We start from the raw sequence: 22,369 nt of genomic DNA on the forward strand, positions 1-22,369 counted from the left end.
AAAAGTGCTCTGTAATGTTCATATGATCCACTTTTAATTTTACAATTTTAAATAATTTAAGACTTTTTGAGCACTCTGTAGTGTGAGTGTGTGTGTGCATCTCACCCGCAGACACAGGTGCAGTACAGTGTCCTCCTTATAAACACTCTGCCAGGTGTTCACCACCTCAGGCAGGAAGGATTTGACGATGTACAGGTGTCCCGGTTTGAGGATGTCGTACTCCGACCACGTGCACAGCACCTTTAGCGCCCTCCGTAGGCCGCCACCCATTTCCTCTTTACTCAGGAACTCGATTTTAGCGCACAGGCCGCGCTGTGTCCATGACGACATGCTGTTGTTGATGTTATTGGGGGAGCTTTCCTCCAGACGGTACACCGTCACCGGCTCTCCTGCATGAAAAACACACAGTGAACACCAATCATAGCCGCTGAATTCAATACCACACAAAATAGGTTACATCAGGGAGAAAGCAGGGAAGAGAAGGCAATACTCAGTCTTACCTCTAGGAGGCACTGGGGTGAATGGAATGCTCTGGGACAACCGCATCAGGTTATTGCGCTCCACCGCTAACACACAAACACACAACATTAATACACACACAAACACAATTAACATGAGAACTGGACAGTCGGCTGGACGACAAAAGTTATGCTGCATTTGCATGTTAAAGTCAATAAAAACAACAGTGGCATGCAGTTATGAAAATGGATCATTATCAGAGGAGACCTTTAGCAGTGTCAATTTATATAACCTTCTGGGGTCTGAGGTCATGTTCTCGATTTGTTCATATCTTCTTAAATTCTCATTTAAAGGCTCTTCATATAACATGATGAATTTAGCCCCTCTTCATAGCCTCATAACTCCGGATGCGAGTCATGTATGATCTCGTGATAAGACGAAATGGAAAGGGCGACTCTACAGATTCAGGAAATGTTTGAACTGGATTTCTGTGCTGGATCATCACAAAAGATACAGAAACACGTATAGAAACAGAGAATTTTACGTGCGGGTGAGTTCGTGGACCCCAGAGGAGAAAGGCAGGAGGACATTCTGTACTGTTCTATATTCTCACAACAATCAACTTCTGGTTTAGTCCAATCTTGTGATCGATGGCTGAAGTTGGAAAAACTGAACTCTTCATGAAAAGTTATGCTAACTTTTCCCGTCGCTGCTCCACTGAAAACAATTAAATATCACGGGCCAGATTCACATTCAGTGTCTTTAGAAAGAAAATGTTAAAAAAAAGTTCTTAAAATAACTTCTTAAGAATTTTCTTAACTCCTTTCTTAAGAATAATTGTAAGAACAAGTGTTATTCTTGAAAACGTTCTGTTCTTAAATGTTTCTTAATCTTATGACAAACTCTCACTCATCTCCGTCTGTGAGAGTTTACGAGGTGAGAATCTAAATTCATCCGACTCAGCGCTGCCTCTGCTGCCCCTCATCCTCGACTCTCTCTTTCCGCCGTCACCGCACAATTATCATATTTTCTAAGGAGGATTTTTTCCTGTTGGCTGTTTCTTCCACTATCACCTCTAGATCTTGTTTGCTGAATTTTTTAAACGCTTGGTTTGATGTTTTTCCTCCATTTTGCTCCTCTGAATGATTAAACTAAATAACTGAAATATCAAAAACATTCAAAATGTATCTTGTGTTGTTTATGGGAAGATGTAAAATGCAACAGGTCCATTATAGTGTTTGTCTTAAGAACCTTTGAAAGCTCTTTCTTAAGACACTTTCGTGAATCCAGCATCTGGTTTGCAGTCAACTGAAAACAGTCAACATATAAACGCAGCATCGGGGTCGTTACGTTTGACCTCACAAGCTGATTCTACCGTCACCTTCTGAGATCAAACAGCGGAGGTGAGCAGCAAACTTACCAGAATACTGATAGCCCTCCATGGGCTTAAAGGGAGAACCAATCGCTGCAGGGACAGAGAGAGAAATAAACAGAAAGATTCTGATTATTGATCGGTCAGGAAGCCCAAAGAGGGAACAGTTAGTGATCCAATAATAAAACAGTAGAGGCAGCCAGCAGGGGGGCGCACTTACAGTCTTTACGCCCACCCAGGTGAGTATGTCTGGCTGAGTAAAGGCCTGTGGAAGCTGAAACACACACACACACACACACACACACACACACACACACACACACACGGTGTGGTCAGGCTAAGGGCAGGGCAGTGTTATACAACAGTGTGCTGGTAGGTGAACGTGAGGTAAAAACAGGTACAGACAGATGAGGACAGGTACAGACAAGTATGGACAGATACAGAAAGGTACGGACAGGTGAGGATGGGTACACACAGGCATAGACAGGTAAGAACAGGTACACACAGGCATAGACAGGTAAGAACAGGTACACACAGGCATAGACAGGTAAGCACAGGTACACACAGGCATAGACAGGTAAGGACAGGTACAAACAGGTAAGGACAAGTGTGCTCATGCTCACAGTACAGTGTTAACAATGTTTTAACAATAGTGAGCAGCTAATTAATTATGAAAATGCTTAATATACTGATCATTTTAATCGGACTTTCATGACTATTTGATTCATCCATACTCACCATTACTGGTATCCTCTCCTGGGCTTCTAGAAAAAAGGACACAGATTCAGTCACGTAAGAAGTGAACTCTGTCCTGACACACTCGCCTACCAACTTATACAACCACCCCCACACACACACACACACACACACACACACACACACACACACACACACCTGCACAGACTATGCTCCCTTCCACACAGACGCACTTTTGTTAGTAGGGCTCAGTGATCTGCTAAAAACACTACTGTAATATTTTCACATCATTCAATATCTGTAATAAACAATAATTAAAATCACATGGACTTAATGCTCAGTTTTAAAGCTGGAAGTATACTTTGAGCGCCAAACACTCTGTAGTAAGTATATATAAAAAAAAAAAAACTGTGCTGCTAGAGGCTAGAACAAAGTCACAGTCTTAGAACAAAGAGGCAGTGATTAGGACTAATTACAGTCAGGGGGAGGTCTCACAATAAACGAGGCGGCGATTAGGACCAATCTCGGGTCTCAGGACAGACCAATCACAGTCAGGGGGAGCTCTCAAAACAAACGAGGCGGTGATTAGGACCAATCGCAGTCAGGGGGAGGTCTCAAAACAAACGAGACGGCGATTAAGACCAACAGCAGTCAGGGGGAGGTCTCAGGACAGACCGATCACAGTCAGGGGGAGGTCTCAGAACAAACGAGGCGGCGATTAGGACCAATAGCAGTCAGGGGGAAGTCTCAGAACAAATGAGACGGCGATTAGGACCAATAGCAGTCAAGGGGAGGTCTCAGGACAGACCAATCACAGTCAGGGTAAGGTCTCAGAACAAACGAGGCGGTGATTAGGACCAATCAAGTCAGGGGGAGGTCTCGGAACAAATGAAACGGCGATTAGGACCAATAGCAGTAAGAGGGAGGTCTCAGGACAGACCAATCACAGTCAGGGGGAGGTCTCTGAACAAACGAGGCACCAATTAGGACCAATCACAGTCAGGGGGAGGTCTCAGAATAAACGAGGTGGCGATTAGGACCAATCACAGTCAGGGGGAGGTCTCAGAACAAAGAAAGTGGTGATTATGATCATTTCAAAAAGAGGTTTTGCTAGCTAACTCTGGCACACAGTGCTGTGTCTGTTCCTCAATACCAGACTAAAAAATTATTAAAAATACTGCAGATGTTCATCAATACTGTATCAATAATGTATACTCACAGGCTGCTGCTGGCCTGCGCTGATTTCCCCTGAGCTCTCTCCTACACAGGAAACACACCGTCACCAACACAGAGCAAACTTACACACAATAAGCCCCGAATTCAGAGTGATTAAATTTATTTTATGCTGTTATTTGTTATAGGTTACCGCACATGGTATGTTAATGTGTGTGAGACTAACCATTAGCAGCGCTGCTCGCGGGTCTTCATGGAACACGTCCTCCGCTGACACTCGACTCTTCTCCCGCTTATTCAGACCTTACATACACATACACACACACACACACACACACACACACACACACACACACACACACACACTTTAGTAAACTGATTATAATACTCTTAATTAAAAGTAAGAGACCTTACTCAACCCAGTTTATCTGTTACTAAAGCAACTTATACTGTTTAGTGTATTTAGGTTACACTTATTACTGTAATAATTTACAGTATAAAAAGTGTGCAAACAACCAATTACAGTATTTCAAAATAAATACATTAAAAATAATAGCATATCATATCAGACATTAATTCTACTATATGAGGGATAAAAACTTTACTACTCATTAAGGGTGGGGGGGGGGCGGAATTAATACTGCGTAGTATTGCAATATTTTATGTGGCAATACTGTATCGATACACGGATGCCAAGCATCAACTGTATTATATAAATGTAAGGTTTTTATGATAGGTTTTTATGATAGACTGTTCCATTTTGCTGCAATAGAAATGACTGAAGTGAGATGAACAGACTGAAAATTTTATCTTATTAGATGAAAGAACTGTCAGACGTTGACAGTTTTCCTTTGGAGACAAAATTCCTAGCTGAAAAAAAGGTAATAAATTGCAATGTGTGTTAGCGCAGTACTCAGTGCATATCACAGTATTTTTAAATCACAGTAATCTTATTGTGACTTAAGTAGCATGATAATATCATATCATGAGGCGTTTGCAGATTCACACTCCCAGTACTTACAATCATGATAGATAATAATTAAAAAATTATAATAATAATAATCAATTAGCTACAATAATATGATAAGATTATGAAATGCAGAAAATGAATACCTGGAAAATAATGGGAAATTAATAACTGTTTAACAACAGTCAGTTCTGACGGCAAAATCTGATTGGTTGAGAAGCGTTCCACCTATGCTGCATTACTCCACTAAGTAGTGACGCTGCAGCTAACCGTTATTTATAGAAAATGATCACATTAGATAACTATTCTAAGATACAGTTTGACCTGCAGCCCATCAGACTGTGAAGGAGGGAGTGACCATAGGACTACATCACATTCTGAACCACTCGCTGATCCTGAGCGAGCTCTGACTGAATAGCTGAACAAACCAGAATCAGCCAGAAACCAACAGAACATTCAGCTTCATCTGGAAAACAGTGACAAAGCTGAGCTCAACCTGATACTGAGTTTTATGTCTCCATAATGCTAAAGGGGACTAAATTTCGGTGGCAGAAGAGACTAACAACATTAAAGAAGCTCTTTGCTTTAGTTTTGTCTCTGCAGTAATTGCGGTAATTATTATACTACAGTGTGTGTTATGCTCTACCCCAGGGGTCGGCAACATGCGGCTGTTTTACTGCTCTGTTGCGGCTCCACAGCAGAATTAGATTTGTAGGAAAAAATAAAATAATCCTCTTGAATTGCGCTCTACTATTGTGTTCAGTAATGTAATTACTGCACTGTGGAGAGAGCAGAGTGCAAGTGTGTCCGTACTGGTCTCCGGGTGGAAGAAGGCTGGGCTTCTGTCCAGTTCGGTGAAGCCAGCGTATGAGTTCACCGTCCGCATGTGACTCTCTTCTTGGTCCTGCATCAACACACAGGTAAAAACAGGTCAAAGGTCATCAGCACTGCTCTTCTGACCCACTTTCTGAAGTTAAAACGCTGAGACTGACCTTTCTGCTTGGACTGAGCTGCCGGCAGCCCGCAGAACTCTCTTCAGGAAACGACCTCTGACCTTCAGCCTCATCCTTGTGACCTTTCCGTGGAAAAAGAGTATTAGCAGAACGCAAACACAACATTTTACAAACACAACACTGCACTGTGCTCCAGGACAAAGCTTGGTCCAGCGGCTTCTGTCACTGCTCTCTGGAAATTCCCCAGGACTTAAAGGGCCAGTATCACAGAAAACCGAATTTTTCTTATTTCAATTCATTCAGTTCGTGTTCTAAGGGTCTAAAGGGATTAGCAGCACTACATTAGCCTTGCAGCTTTAGTGCAAACACTGAAAGAACACACTTCAGACACTTGGCTGATTGGTTACATTTGGGGTAAGGCGGTGGGGGGCTAATTGAATTTAGGGGCCTAGATAAATGAAGAGTTCTTGCAAAACTATCGATTTAATTGTGTGATGCAGCTCTGGACTGGAGCACAAATGATTAGAAAAAAATGGATGAAGAAAACAATAATCACACCGTCTTATTACACCATCATCACTATCCATCTCCAGACTCCACCCAACACACATATACACACACACGTCCATCCCTCTACCCACCACAACTGATTTCAGACTCTTCCAGTCAATACCGATCAATAACAGCTTCAATACAACCTGAGTACCTCACAACACACCTTCACAACACACCCAGTATAACAACACACCCCAACACAGGAGCGATCTCAGGTTTTCAAACGTGGGCTCAGATTCTGCAGCTGATACTTGACATTATCAGTCTAATGTGTAGGTGCTGCTGATAAAGCTCTCCTGCATTTAAACACACTGAAAATGAGAATTTTTCACTGTTACATTTAAATTTAACAGGAATCCCACCTTTTTTCCCTGTAATTCAGTGTGTGAAATGTACACCGAGTGATTCAGAGTGGTTTGGTGTGAAACGGTTGAGATGTCTTTACAGTGGTGGTGATAGGAACCAGGGGTCGCCATGACTACAATACAAATATAGACATTTTATTTATTATCCAAAACCACCAGTGATCGTAACACATGTCTTCTGAGTTTTATATGGAATGTTGATGATGGGAAAATAGTGGAAAATCTCGTTTTCTCTGGAGACTATTTTGCCTTACAGCACCCTGCATGTATCCCTCCACCATGAATGGATTTTAAGCACAAAATCTTTTCAGAAATATCATAAAACAACGTCCCAGACACCAGGCAGTGAATTCATAACCATTACATGTAGTAACTTTCTGTGAGGGAGCTTTTAGAGGTGGATGTCTTGTTCCAATCACCACCACTGTGAATTCTGACTCGGTATGTTTCTCTAGAACGGAGCGTTTCACACCAAACCACTCTGAATGACTCTGTTTACATCTTAACCACTTAATTATGCAGAAAACACTAAAGGTATTTTTTCCACTGCACAAAGTACTGAAAACCACTGAAAGGTCCACTTTTATAGTTTTGGTACTCAAGACTGGTACCAACAGGACCTAACTGTACTCGAGGGTGTTCTCCACTGTGTTTGCTAACACTTGTACCTGAAGCAAACAATAATTTAGCTATTTTATTACTCTTCCAGCTGAGCAAAAAGACGTCAAACACTGTTTCAATACCAGTAACTAGAAAACTAGTAAACTACAACATCATTGTTTTGACACTATGTTGATATTATGTGAATTATCATTTTGTGCAGAGTTTGTTACGGTCACATAAGCTAATTAGAAAGCTCACGCTCTTACCATTTATGGTAGCCTCTGAAGGACAAGTGTTTTTGCATGTAATTTTTATAATTGAGTCCTTGCAACAAAAACAGTATATTTGACATTTTTTGTAAAAAATAAGCATGATATGGCTTTGATGCCCTGTATTTAAAACAAAGGGGTCAGTAAAACGTAAATAAAGCTTGGCTTCTTAATACACCAGGTTGTACAAAATAAAATAGAGGGACTCAACTGACAGAGAAAAATATAAACTTTGCTTGTGAATGCAGACAATTTTTGTAGACAATATAATAAATTAAGCTAGGTATTTAAGTAGCCAAATTAGACTTTTTAGAATGGCATAAAATTATCAAAAAAAATTTACATTTTTAACCACGGCCACTGACCTAGGACTAGAACCATAAGTTCCAGTTGTCCTTGTTTGGGCCAGTTCTTGTTTTTGAATGTGCAGTGGAAAAATGCCCTGTGAAGAATCATCATTAAGCAGCTACATTCTTAGTTACATTACTCTCTCAGTACTTTTATATATATAGAAAATACACTGTATGTCCAAAAGTCTGTAGAGTTTCTTCTGAAATGTTAAGGTGAAATGAATTGTGAGTCTGTGCTGCAGTAAAAGGGTAGGGTTCTAGATGTTGGAACACTGCTGTGAGGATTTGATTGAGCATTAGTGACGTCAGGTACTGGATGATCAGTTCTGGGTCACTCCAACTCATCCCAAAAGTATTAATGGATACTTTTGGACATCTAGTGTATGTATAATCATATAGCAAATTACCAGTGATAATTCTAATGCATTTTCACGTGGTCATTTACTGATCGCTATGTTTTCCCTTCTTCACTAAAAGCCTTTACTATAACAAGGTTCTCCTGGAAAGAAGTTTGAAAACCACTCCTGAGACGCCCGGGGTCAGGGGGAGGTCAAAGGTGGTGCTGAAAGCAAACCTCTGGCTCCGTTTCGGGCTCTAAGCCTGTGTAGCACCGCCTTACAGGGCTGTGAGCGCCTGAGTCGGGGGGGTGCTCTATGGGGTTTCCTGGGGGAGAATGCAGGGGCTCCTCCACGTTCTACTGAACCTTCCTCATCATCAGTGAAGGCTGGATTTATATAACACTCACGCTCACACACTGGCTCATGTATGACCACAACAGTGGGATACAAACAGCACGCTCCTCTAAAGCTCTCATCATCATCATCATCATCATCATCATGTTTGTCTTCCTCACCAGCTACAGTAACACTGGGTTTTGCACAGGACACTTCTTTCTCTCCACTTTCACCAGCATCATCGTTATCTTCTTTATCTTCATCATACTCACCCACAAAGGCCCCGAATTCCACGCTGGCGGGCGTGTGCGGCTGCTCCGTCTGCGTGGGAATGTGTGTCTGTGCGGTGTGTGTGAGTGTGTGTGCGCCGCTGGGCTGGGTGGGGGTGCTGCTGACGAAGAAGGTGGCCGCAGCAGCAGGAGCACCGGGCAGGCTGCTGATGCTGGCTTCGTCCGGACGGCTGGCGCTGGGAGCCCGTGCGTGTGCGTGAGAGTGTGTGTGCGCGTGCATGTGTGCGTGAGTGTGTGGTAAGGCACTGCCGGAGGATCCAGCCTCCGGTGTGAAAAGTGGCCTCCTCTCCGGGCTCAGGGGGCTGAGCTCCGGCCTTTCTGGACTCAGAACAAGCTCCGCCCTCAAACGCACCCCCTCCTCAGCTCTGCCCCCAAACAGGGAGTCAGCCATGTTGGCCGGCGGCGGGTAAACGCTGCGCTGAACCAGCACGGACGCTTTGGAGTCCGCAGGGCCGGGCACGAGGTTCTTAGACAAGCTAAGTTCACGTGTGATCTCGTTGTGCACCTAGACAGACAGACAGACAGACAGGCAAAGAAATAAAGTGAAATACTAGTTTAAATGTTTCAGTTAATATTTCAGCTCCGTTTTTTTCAATTCAGTCGATTTGTCCATTTTTTTTTTAATATATGCCATCAGGTGAGCAAAGACAGTGAAACACTCAGCTGTCATGACACTGTTTTTGCTTAGTGACTCTGGTTTTCTATACATGTATAACTAAAAAGTACCACACACAATCGACTGAAGCCCACCTTGCTGGCCTCAGAGGCTCTTTGAGCAGTCAGAGCCTTCAAAGTGTCCACAGTCAGTGCTGAAAGGTCCTGCAGGTGACCGATCTGAGAGTCCAGGGAGTGCAGAGAACGCTTTATAAAATTTACCCTGTTCCCGACTTCTTTCAGCTGGATGCTCATTGTCTCCACTCTGCAAAAAACAAAGACAGATAACATAAGCAACTGTAAGGTGTAAAGTTAATTAGTAATGTAAAGTTGCTTTGGAGTAAGGTTTAAGTGTGTAGAGTTGCTGCAGCACAGTAGTGCGGAGTAGCCAGAGAGAACTTTTCAGTGGTGTAAAGTTGGTGTAGAGTGGTGTTTAGTGATGTAGGATGGTGTTTAGGTGTGTACAGTCAGTGTAGAGTGGTGTTCAGTGATGTAGGATGGTGCTTAGGTATGTAAAGTTGGTGTAGAGAGGTGTTCAGTTGCATAAAATTGCCAAAGAGAAATGTTTAGTGGTGTCCAGTTGGTGTAGAGCAGTAAAATTGCTATAATGTCTAGTGGTGTAAAGTTATTGGTGTTCAGCAATGTACAATTGCTGTAAATAGGTGTTTAGTGGTGTAAAGTCACTGTGCAGAGCTATTTAGTGGTGTGAAGTTGCTGTACAGAGGTGTTTAGTGCTGCAAAAAGTTGATCCAGTCCAAAGATGTTTAGCTGTGAAACCTTGCTGTATCGAGGTGGTGTACAGTTGCTTTACGAAGGTGTTCAGTGGTGTGAAGTTGCTGTGCAGAGATGTTTAGCTGTGTAAAGCTGCTGTACAGAGGTGTTTAGTGGTGTAACGTAGCTGTACAGAGACATTTAGTGGTGTACAGTTGCTGTACAGAGGAGTTTATTGGTGTAAAGTTGCTGTAAAAAGGTGTTTAGCAGTATAAAGTCATTGTTTGGCATTAATGATGCTGACCGGTCTGAGGTAAGCCTGATTCTCTCATCACTCCCAGAGTGAAATTTGTCATCTTTCTCATGGAAATACGTCTCCACACATTGCTCCTCGAAATCGTGAAGCTTCTTCTGGTCCTCCTCCGTCAGGAAGAGCTCTGCAGGAGGACGGGGAGAGAGAGAGTGAGTGTGTGATTGTGAAATGCTGATATGTGTGTGGGTGTGTGAGAGGAGTGTGTGTCGTACTTGGTCCGTAAGCACTGCTGTCCTTTTTCCTGCGTTTGCAGAGGAAGTTGACGAACGAGGCGATGTGGCAGAAGATGATAAGGGGAGGAGGAAGCACGGGCTTGTCGTGGTACGCCATGATGAAGTGATAACGCTGATACTTCCACACCAGGTTAGACATGGACATCACCTGCAGGTACACGTTACTGAGGAACACACACAAACACATCATGTCATGTTTAATGCAAACAAACTAAAGTGTACGTATGTGAACGTGCGTTCTGGAGATGCTCACTTGAAGAAGGCAATGAGCAGGTTGACCATCAGGATGTACTGGATAAAGAGGTAGACGGCCTGCAGGGCCGGGGTTAGCCACACCCCTGTTGCACATAGCGGCTGCACGTGTTCCTCACTGGAGTTCGAACACACTGCGGAGAACAAGCACAAGCACAGGGAGATGAGTGGAAACCACATCAACACAACACTGCGTTTCCTAAGCAGAGTTGTTATTAAAGGGCCGGTTTTACAATTTTATGCACCAAAAACAGCCAGAATTAATTTCTATATGATTTCAGCCTTTCTTCATCCCTCACAGTTGCCTTTAAGGCTGATTTATGCAAATGATTCTTAACCATACCGTCAATCTCATAGGCGTACACCTCCCCGTACATCATCCAGTAGGGCTGGAAGACCACGTCGTTGATCAGAGACCACTCGGCGTCCGAGTTGGGGTATAGGATCGCTTTACGAGGAACTCCATACGTCACCAACACCACAAACATGATCACCACGATATAAAACATATTCGCCACCTGCAGACACACACACACACACACACACACAGAGCCAATCAATAACTCTGGAATAATTACTTGTGAAAAAATAAAATATACAGAATTATAATACAATAATAGATTGAAAGAATAATAATAGAATAATAATAATGAAATAATATGCAGAAGTTATAATAAAATGAAAATCCAGAATAAAATTCTAATTAAATGAATACACAGAATGATATTATAATAAAATTATGATTCAGAATGAAATTCTAATATTATTAATACGCAGAGTTAAAGTTAATACATTTAATATCCAGAATAAAATTCTAATAAAATTAACATTCACAATGAAATTATGATAAAAATGAATATCCAGAATGAAATTTAATAAAGTTAATATGTAGAATGAAATTGTAATAAAATTAATATCCACAATGAAATAATGAAAAAAATTATATGTAGAATGAAATTATGCTAAAATTGATGTCCAGAATTAAGTTCTAATAAATTAATATCCAGAACTGCATTCTAATAAAGTTAATATCTAGAAAAAAGTTTAATTAAAATCCATATTCAGAATACCTTGGATTTCAAAAGTGGTGATCAAATCTCAAGACAAGAAATTACTACAAAGAGATATTTGCAGCATAGTATTATCATTTATTATAACAAAAAAATAACAAAAAGTAAGTGAATCCAAATGTTTACATGGGTCTATTATACGTAGAATAATATATTCAAGTAAATGGCTTCTAATAAATATCAGCCAAAGTATTTATTACTATTAATGTCCATTTTATCCTGATTTAATCATTAGTCCAGAAACACTGAGATTTATAAATAGAAGAGAGGCTGGATTGTGGAATGTGGAGTTCAGAGGGAAACATTCTTAATCTTTTCACTCACCATCTTGCCGATCATCATGACATAAGGTCCAGCCTGTTGATTGACGGCGAGGATGTCGAGGAGACGCACATACCAGAATATGATGTTCAGGCAGTACACTAATCTACCAGCGGTGAAGACCTTGTCAGAACCGAACCGCAACCCGAACCCGACCACAAACATGACAATGGCAATGAAGTCAGAGATGTTGAAATAATCGCTGAACCACACTTTGATCTTTTGGCTTATCTTCCCACCTTCAGACATAAACATCTGGACAGAAAGAAAGGCAGATGTTCAATTAAAAACTCTAATAACTTATAAACTTATAAACTTTCTAATAACTGGCAGTGTATTCATAACCATTTAATGTAATAACTTTTCTGATGGAGCTGTTACAGGTGGACGTCTGGTTTCTATGACCACCACTGTGAACAATTTTTCGTTTAAGTTTCTCTAGAACAGAGCGTTTCACACCAAACCACTCTGAACAACTCTGCTTACATCTTAACCACTTAATTATGCAGAATTTCTGAAAAATTGTGTGTGTGTGTGTGTGTGTGTAGCACCTCTCTGATCTTCTCTACAGCGGAGGTGAAAATGTAGAGGATGACGGCCCACTCCTGCGGCGACGGAAACGGTGGCAACTTCACCAAAACCACGTACGAGTACAGCATCAGGAAACCCAGATAGAACAGCTGCAGAAACAGAGAAAAAACACACAGAATTTATTTCTGCAGGATCGTTTTCCAGTCTCTCCTTATCCCTTACAGTTACACAGGCTGCTTTTTCTTACTGTGGCTTTAAGACTGATATATGTAAATGAGCTCTGTCCCGATTGGCTGCCTGTATCGTGCCTCATTCAGAAAGCAGTCCGGGCTGCAACACTCCTTGTACACCAAAACGCTAAACTGCTGAATTTGGTGGAGCTAAACTGCTGTAGGCTGAACAGACAGATGTGTAAAGGTGTTGGTTTCAGTGACATCACAATAACTATTATTTTAAAACAAGGTGTTTCTGCTAAGCTTCTGTGTATGTTCTGTGGGGTGAGCAGTATGTTCAGAAAGTTCAACAGTGTTTATATACTACATCAAAAATAAGATAGATAGATAGATAGATAGATAGATATTTTAGACATTTTATTATCACTTCATGTTAAATACACACACACACACACACACAGCAGTGAGAGATGTGCTGCTGCTGTTTGGTGGGAAAAGCTCTCAGATCTGTGTGTGTGTGTGTGTGTGTTTAGGTCTCAGTGTGCAGATTACTGGAGTGTGTAAGTGTGTGTGTAGTTGCCTGAGGGCTCCGCCTCTATAACACTGTGTGTGTGTGTGTGTGTGTGTGTGTTAGTGTGGACAGCAGCTCTCAGTGATGCTATCACCTTCACTAACACCTGACCTTCCACCTGAGCTGGAGCTGCTGGAAAACAGCCTGCAGACACTCAGAGCGTGGGAAGGCAGTGCACGGCCAGCTGTGGAGACTCTGTGCAAAACCCTGTTGTCCAGCTGTGTCAGGCTGAACAGCTGGGAAAATATCTAACTGCGATTGTTCTGACTTACAATGGTAAACTATGATGATCTTATATTAATTAAGCTGGTATTTTTACCCAAGAAGAGCAGAATATCCACATTTTCTGCCTGACTGCCAGTAAGTCATGGTTGTGATGTCACAGCACACAGGTGTTTGGTTGTTTCTGACTGGTCTAACTATCTCCAGGCAGCTCAGTCATGAGCATGATGTGCTGCTCATCGGCACAGTCAGGAACAACTTGAAGAGGTTACAGGCTAGGCTATCACCCAGATCTGACGCTTTAAAAAGCACTAATCGTTGATCAAAGCCGATGTCTTTTGACAGCATAGTGTGAAGAGGGACAGCTTTGTACTCATCTCCTCTTTGGGAAATCCATAATGACGACAAACAAATGCCAGGTCTGCTTCAGTGTGTGTTCTAGAGCCGAGAACGCTGCTCAGTGTAATTAGGCTTTCTGAAACTGATCACAGATTTCTTGAACGATTTTGTCCAGTACACCAAAAATACAATTCCTGGTAGTGACCACAAAGTTGGGAGCATGAAATTGTCCAAATTCTCTTGGTCTGCTGAAGCATTAAGAGTTCCTTTCACTGGAACTAAGGGGCCGAGCCCAACTCCTGAAAAACAACCCCACACCATAATCCCCCCACCACCAAACTTTACACGTGGCACAACGCAGTCAGACAAGTACCGTTCTCCTGGCAACCACTAAACCCAGCCTCGTCCATCGGACTGCCAGACAGAGAAGCGTGATTCATCACTCCAGAGAACACGTCTCCTCTGCTCTAGAGTCCAGTGGCGGCGCTTTAAACCACTGAATTCGATGCTTTGCATTGTGCTTGGTGATGTAAGGCTTGGATGCAGCTGCTCAGCCATGGAAACCCATTCCATGAAGCTCTCTACGCTGTTCTTCAGCTAATCTGAAGGCCACATGACGTTTGGAGGTCTGTAGTGATCGACTCTGCATAAAGTTGGCAACCTCTGCGCACTATGCGCCTCAGCATCCGCTGACCCTGCTCTGTCATTTTACGTGGACTACCACTTCGTGGCTGAGCTGCTGTCGTTCCCAATCTCTTCCACTTTGTTATAATACCACTGACAGTTGACTGTGGAATATTTAGTAGTGAGGGAATTTCACGACTGGACTTGTTGCACAGGTGGCATCCTGTCACAGTACCATGCTGGAATTCACTGAGCTCCTGAGAGCGACCCATTCTTTCACAAATGTTTGTAGAAGCAGTCTGCATGCCTAGGTGCTTGGTTTTATACACCTGTGGCCATGGAAGTGACTGGAACACCTGAATTAAATGATTTGGATGGGTGAGTGAATACTTTAGGCAATATAGTGTATATTTCTTTTGGTTTTTAAGAACTTTGATGGAACTACAGTGTCAGTCTGTTAAGCCAATGTTTCATGTGTGGGCAGACGGCTGCAGTACAGCTTCATCTGTTTCGAAGGCACAAGAGTTGAAGGAAAAAAAAGTAACAGAAAAAAGAAAACACTATAGAACATTCTAATCAAGTATCACAACTAATATTGAAGAAAATTCTTTTAAAAAAACAGAAGATGGATCATTCTTCATTTCTTGTGCATCTTAAAGCCGCGGACAGTGTGTTTGCTGGCATTTAAATTGTCCACATTGACGGCCTCTGAAATCTGTCAGCGATTCCTGATACAATAAACAATCAGCTCAAGCTCACCGTGTTGGTCCAGAACTTGACGATGGGGGCGTGGTAGAAGGCATAGAACTTTCGTGTGATTGGCAAACGGCGCGAGCGTGTCAGAACCTCCGTTTCATTCTTCACCTCTGTGTGCTCATTCATATGGGCCTCCTTAAACACATCCTAATAAACACACACAATAAACATTACGAACACTTAAAAGTGTATTATTAAAGCAAAAAATCTCAATCTCGCAGTTTCCCCTTCTCACCACAAATTTAGCCCCTCAGCCACGATGTGTTTCGTGTCTGCCATTTGCTTCTTTAGCTTTAGCGCTGGAGCTACGAGGCTAATGTAGCTAACAAGTATCAGAAGTTTACCCGCATGCCTAAATCATCACACATCTTTGTTTATATTTAATAGGGCTGTTAGTTTTTATTTTGTCTAGTTCATCACAACTAATAGTTAATTGCATTTTATTTGTTCCAGTGTGACCATAAATAAAAGATCTGCTTTCATTTTGAATCCTAAACATGATCTTCACAGGGTAAACACAGTTTGCATGAACACAGACGTCCATTGAGTAACAGTGTCTGCACGTTCCAACCAATGAGCATATATATATATATATATATATATATATATATCGCAACCAACGAGCGTACATACCATTAATAGAATATAAACAGTCAGTTGAGCTCTAGGGGTCGACCGATATGGGTTTTTTAATGGCTGATGTTGATGCCAGTACTTAGAGAGTAGGTAAATAATGCCGATACCATGTATGTTTTTTTTTTGTTTTCTTGGTGGGGCAGGGAGGTTGATATTTTTGTGTCTGATAAATTTTTTTTTAATAATAATAATAATAATAATAACATAAATAAACAATGGCTAGATTTCTGTCCAGCCATCTGTAATTATTAAAACAGAAAAAATACAAGGTCAGTATTTGGTAATTAAAAAAACAAAGAAAAGACATAATTCCATTATTTTATGCACACTGCAATTTACATGATTTTCTTAGAAAGTAACCTTATTATCAGATGGAATTTTTTAATAATTAAGCAGAGTCCTGCTGCCCATCAGCTCCCTGGACTCTAGCTTATGTTAATAGGTGTGAACCTGTACAGACAGTAAACACATTCACAGCCTTCACACTGTATATTTTCACTGATATCAGTTCAGAACATTGACACCATTAAAATCAGCAGCAACATCAGCAAATTACCCAGCTTTGATTTTTACTGTAATATATTTCACTAGTAATCATGCTGATCACTTCATACAGAATCAGACATTATTACTGCATTTAAAAGTTAAACAGCTACACAGCCTCTCACAGTTAAAGATAAACACCAAGGCAGACAGAGAGAGAGAAAGAGAGAGGGAGACATAGAGAGACAGACAGAGAGAGAGAGGAAGAGAGAGAGAGAGAGACAGAGGAAGAGAGATGTAGAGAGACAGACAGAGACAGAGAGAGAGAGATAGAGGAAGAGAGAGAGACAGAGGAAGAGAGAGAGAGAGGAAGAGAGAGGTAGAGAGACAGACAGAGAGAAAGAGAGAGAGAGAGAGAAAAAGAGAGAAAGAGAAAGGAAGAGAGAGAGGAAGAGAGAGAGACAGAGTGAGAGAAAGAGAGGAACAGACAGAGAGAGAGAGAGAGAGAGAGACAGAGGGAGAGAAAGAAAGAAAGAGAGGACAGGGAGGTGGGGAGGGATCAGATCAGGCCAGTCAGCTTAAGAATGACAGTGCGACAGAATCACTGCTCAGAGCTGATGAAGATCCTGTATTAGACTAGATTTCCTGTCTCTGTTCATGACCGTTTATCTTCAACACAGCAGCTAAACTAGGCTGTATAAATGGTAAACTGTGGGCTGTGAGCGACACCTGTTAACTAAAGCAGCTGACAGACACTTGTAATAAAATACACGCAACAGATTTCAAGTTTAATAACTGGAAGCTTTATAAAGAAAGAAACGGTACCTGTTTAGCTTGGATCAGCTAGCTCGGCTAACGCTCCCTCAGGCTGGAGTCGAGTTGCGAGAGCGGATCTCAGCAGGTTTCGTGTTTGGCCGCTGATAATAACGCCGGTTTCTTTAGTACATGTTAAATGAATACAGATGACCGTTTGGACACAAACTGTTCATCGTGTGTGCTGGTTCAGTTCTCCTCTGTCCTTCTCCACTAAACTGGACATCTCTGTAGTGTTTTTCCTGCCAGAGCTGCTGTTTTTTGATTGGTGAATCTTTTAAATTTAACCACTCTTTGTTCCTATAGGTTTCTGAGCTGATACGCTCATAGTTTATTTTTTACTCTGTAACGTTATTAAAAATTAAAGTAGTGAAGTAAAAGTATTTCATTAAAAATGAACTCAAGTAAGAGTAAAGGGTTGCATGGTTAAACAGTTCTTCAGATTGATGGAGAATGTGTTGTACGTGATTCTATATAGCATCAAAAATGGTTCTTTTACAAGCTTTATGTTGTAGCAATAAAAGAACCCTTTTAGTGCTATATAGAACCATGTACAACACATTTTCTATCAATCTGAAGAACAACTTGACCGTGCAAAGAACCCTTTAAGCATGCAAATTGTCCTAAATAGAACGCTTTGCCTTAAGAACCCTTAAAGAACCATCTTTTTTAAGAGTGCAGGACAATGAGTTAACATCTTAAGCATTAGTCATGTTATTATCACACTGACACACTATCAATGACAGCCCTATTGTTAACAGTGTCAGAAACTACATAAGCAAGTCTATTTGAGATTTTTCACAACCTCACAAGGTTTGAGGCGACTGTGTGGATGACATCCAGCAGAAGGGGAAAAATCAGATTTTTTGCTGAACTGTCACTTTAACCTTTCACAAAGTGTATGAGATGTGTAATAAGATTCACTGTGTGTTTGTGTCGGATATGATAACACTGAGAGTGAGCGTCAGGCAGTACGTGTGAGCAGTGGGCATGAATGAAGCGTAGTGTGTGCTTGTGTACCATCTGTATGTCGTCAGGGTTCTGCAGGTTGTGCTCGCTGTCCTCCATGGTCATCTGGTGGGCATCCTGAGACTGAGGGATATGAGCCATCTCAGCTTTGCTCTTATATTCCAGAACCAGGATTGCAGGAAACACCAGGATACTCAGGATCACCTACTCACACACACACACACGCATCAATACTAATTAACTAGGTCTGCCTAGTTTAATTATTATAATTAAATAATGCTGGAAAAGCATTAATTAATCATGAGAAAAAAATCGTGTTTGCGATTTTGCTGTTAAAATCACAACCTCATTCAGTTCTAATTCTGAACAGCTGCTACTTCAGTACACTAGGTGGCGCTGTAGAGGCCATATGTCAAACACAAGAATTAAACCACAGAGCGGTTATTTTTGGGGTTCAGCTGGGCAGCTGTGGCCGACAGGCCGAAGGTTCCATCTCTGTGAGCTACGAGAATCTGCGAGTTGTTCACGTGATCATCTGCTTCACAGCTCTTTAGGACGACTTCATTCATTTAACAGTTTTACTGTTAAAATTTTATATTGTTTATATATGATTTAGTGATCATTCTACTTAATTTAGGCTGTTCATTCATTTGCGGTATTTCTCTTCATGCGTGCTTTGTCCCGCTTCCGCCTGCAGTGGGCTGGTGACCCCTCTGCTCAGCACAGCACTGAAAATCTGTCCTGCACCACAAAATATTGTGGTGGGTCCCACAGGTCCAGCTACTACTACTTTGTAGAGTGCATTCCACTGTCCACAAAACAGGTCGTAAGTAAGTTAAGTGAGCAAGTCTAAGATTGTCAAAGTCATGTAGTGTCTGGGGGGCGGCACAGTGGCACAGTGGGTAGCGCTGTCGCCTCACAGCAAGAATGGCCTGGGTTTGATTCTCGGCCGGGCGACCAGGGTCGTTTCTGTGTGGAGTTTGCATGTTCTCCCCGTGTCCGCGTGGGTTTCCTCCCACAGTCCAAAAACATGCAGTCAGGCTGACTGGACACGCTAAATTGCCCCTAGGTGTGAGTGTGTGTGTCTGTCTGTCTGCGCTTCGACGGACTGGCGACCTCTCCAGGGTGTATCCTGCCTTCCGCCCAATGACAGCTGGGATAGGCTCCAGCACCCCACCGCGACCCAGAAGGATAAGCGGTTTAGATGATGTATGTATGTAGTGTCTGGTCAGCTTAGAATCCTTGTAGGAATCTCTTAACAGCTCAGTCTGAAGTGGTGGTGATTTTGTACCTTGTACCAGGAGTTCTTGCGCATGTTGAGCCGCCCCATCCACATGTCAGACAGCAGCATCTGCGTGCAGGTGTGAGCGACGAAAGGCCGCAGACGGGAAGATACGGCCAGCTTCAGACACGTGGAGTTACTCCAGTTCTTCAGCTCATACGTCAGCAGCTTCATTGCCATCGTCTCATCCTGACGAAACGACTGCTCCAACAGATCCACTGCCAGCCTTCCGAACTCACTGAACACACACACACACACACACACGCACAAAGACAGAGTTAAATACATAGTTTAGCTTACAGTCATCCCAAATGTAGTTGACCAGCCAAGACATGTGTTGGGTGTCTTGTCATTGTGTGTGAGTAAATCTGACTCACTGTGACTGAGTGAATCTGGTTTGGTGTAAGTGAATCTGACTCGCTATGTATAACTGAGTAAATCTGGTTCATCATGTTTGAGTGAATTTGACTCACTGTGACTGAATGAATTGGGTTTGGTGCAAGTGAATCTGACTCTCTATGACTGAATCAGACTCACTACTGCTGAGTGAATTTGACTCACTATGACTGAGTGAATCTGCTTTTGTGTAAGTGAATCTGATTCGCTATGTATGCAAGAGTGAATCTGACCCTCTATGACTGAGTGAATCTGGTTCTTTGTTTTTTAATAAGATTTGGTGTAAGTGAATCTGACTTGCTATCTATGACGGAGTGTATGTGACTCACTATGACTGAGTGAATGTGACTCACTTCGAGTACTCTTTGAGCGCCTCTGAAGTGTCATCGACCATGTCACTCTTTTTGGCTTCGTAGCACATGGAGCGGCAGAGCTTGCAGGCCACCAGAGCTTTGGCCATGGACTCTTCTCCGTGCTGCCAGAAGAACAGACTCATCTTCTGCCTCTTCATCAGCACGGCCCATACCAGCAGCTCGTTAAACGGGTACGGAAACCGCCGTGTCTCTGGATCGTCAATATCTACGATGTCCTCCTTGCTGCGCTTCTGCTGCAGATCGCTGGACGACTCCAACTGAGGACACACACACACTCTCAGAACTTCAGCGAAACACTGCCTTAATACGCTGCTAATACTGGCACTAAACCCGCCGCTAAGGCATACAGGTGTGATACATCACTCCTCTAAATAAACCTGATTAGCCTTTATTATGGTCAGTTATATGCAAACACAGAACACGTGATCATCTGGATTAAAAACAGACGCTGTTGTTTATTTGTTTACCTTTGGTTTGTATGGCTGTGCAGTTTTGATGAAGTGGTTGTGTCTGGTCTTCTCTTTTTTATCAGCCTGGATGCTGAAGGCCTCGTGGTTTTTCCGCAGAGGAGGACCACTGGAGGGGGCACGACCTGATCGCTATGGCAACGACACACACACACACATGCACGCACGCACGCACAAACAGACAGATGCATAAGGTACAATAAAAGTCCTGTGTAGTTGGAGAAGGAGCATAATGCCTGATAATCCTGTTGAGTTTGGAGTAAGTTACTCTTATTTTTGCCAGTCTAAATTTCTCTGGCTCTCCAGACCTCCACCGCGGGCAAGTATCACTGCATGGCCGCCTAGGATGCGCCTAAGTCGTACACAGATTTGGGAGATTTTGGGGTGCGTATCTACAGTTTCCCGAAGGCCAGCAGTGCGATCCAGGACTCGTTGGAAAGGGCGTGTTATGCTTTGCTGACCTGTGGAGTTTGGCTTCGTCATGGATTTTTAAAGTTACTTGTAAAGCACTCCCTTCTCCTGTGGTTTTATTCATGACGTCATCAGCGATTAATCGATGTTGACTCGACTTTCAGTTATGAAATTCTGAATTTGTCCAGCTGGAACTGTGCACACGTGGCTTAATCCAAAATGACTGTTTGTTAGATATATTATGCGCTGTCTGGGTGCAGGAGGTAGTATTTTACTTCCTGTGTAGTGCACTAAGAAGGGAGTAGGGGAGTTATTTGAGATTTAGCCTCAGTGAAAAGAAAAAAATTCCTTCTTCCTGAACATCTCAGCATTTTACCTCATGCTTTTTGAACCCTTAAAATCCCAGGCTTATTACACACTAAGGCTTATTATTCAGTAACTACAGGGACTTCAGTGTAAACTGGCTGAGCTATTCCTAGATTAGAGAAGTGTGTAGTAACACTTTGGGTCTGCCAGCAATGACATGCGTGTTTCTGTTTACCCGGGTGTTGCCATGGAGATTGTTGTAGATGATCCTGAAGCGTTTCCGGGTGTAGTTGCAGCGATAAGTCCCGCCCATCAGATACTCAATCACCAATCCCACATCAATCAGTGTGATTTTGTAGTTAGGAGGGAGGTTTCCCTGCAAAACAGGAAAAAAAAAAACAATGATCAACACAATGATCAGCGATCGCCATAAAAAGAGACAATAACACAGTTCAATGTGAGTAACAACAGGCCTCATCAACATCTCACAGCAAAATAATTTAGAAAAGAATAAAAGAATAAAAAACTTCTACCTGTTTCACGTCTCTCACAAGCTGAAAGAGGTTTGGATTCGTTGGTGATTGTTTCTGTGAGAAGAGAAAGCGAAAGAGGCCATGGGGTTAAAAGCAGCCTCTCTTTAAATGGCATCAACACATTGTTATGAAATAATACGCAATATGGGTCAAAAGTCTAGAAGCAAAACAAACAATCTGTTTTGATTTTAATGGACTGTAAT

At 42.3% G+C, this 22,369-nt stretch overlaps 1 protein-coding gene across 4 annotated transcripts in view; it reads right to left on the minus strand.

The window, feature by feature from the left end:
• trpm7 (transient receptor potential cation channel, subfamily M, member 7) overlaps positions 1–22,369 on the minus strand; it is an 80,690-nt gene that overhangs the window by 6,894 nt on the left and 51,427 nt on the right. For 3 of the 4 annotated variants that reach the window (XM_036564614.1, XM_036564612.1, XM_036564611.1), the window contains exons 13-36: positions 22,167–22,220; positions 21,869–22,009; positions 20,917–21,048; positions 20,429–20,706; positions 19,689–19,917; positions 18,449–18,601; positions 15,500–15,643; positions 12,832–12,960; positions 12,284–12,535; positions 11,233–11,407; positions 10,891–11,023; positions 10,617–10,801; positions 10,396–10,528; positions 9,477–9,645; positions 8,709–9,231; positions 5,660–5,742; positions 5,481–5,571; positions 3,927–4,003; positions 3,747–3,787; positions 2,570–2,595; positions 2,052–2,105; positions 1,880–1,924; positions 501–566; positions 106–389 (exon numbers count right to left, since the gene is read on the minus strand). In XM_036564614.1, the coding sequence (XP_036420507.1) occupies positions 106–389; positions 501–566; positions 1,880–1,924; positions 2,052–2,105; positions 2,570–2,595; positions 3,747–3,787; positions 3,927–4,003; positions 5,481–5,571; positions 5,660–5,742; positions 8,709–9,231; positions 9,477–9,645; positions 10,396–10,528; positions 10,617–10,801; positions 10,891–11,023; positions 11,233–11,407; positions 12,284–12,535; positions 12,832–12,960; positions 15,500–15,643; positions 18,449–18,601; positions 19,689–19,917; positions 20,429–20,706; positions 20,917–21,048; positions 21,869–22,009; positions 22,167–22,220 (3,597 nt within the window). The remainder of the gene's footprint in view (positions 1–105; positions 390–500; positions 567–1,879; positions 1,925–2,051; positions 2,106–2,569; positions 2,596–3,746; positions 3,788–3,926; positions 4,004–5,480; positions 5,572–5,659; positions 5,743–8,708; positions 9,232–9,476; positions 9,646–10,395; positions 10,529–10,616; positions 10,802–10,890; positions 11,024–11,232; positions 11,408–12,283; positions 12,536–12,831; positions 12,961–15,499; positions 15,644–18,448; positions 18,602–19,688; positions 19,918–20,428; positions 20,707–20,916; positions 21,049–21,868; positions 22,010–22,166; positions 22,221–22,369) is intronic. The other variant, XM_036564613.1, reaches the window with a different exon arrangement.

This window comes from Colossoma macropomum, unplaced genomic scaffold, assembly GCF_904425465.1.
Source record: "Colossoma macropomum unplaced genomic scaffold, Colossoma_macropomum, whole genome shotgun sequence".
NCBI classification, from domain to species: domain Eukaryota; kingdom Metazoa; phylum Chordata; class Actinopteri; order Characiformes; family Serrasalmidae; genus Colossoma; species Colossoma macropomum.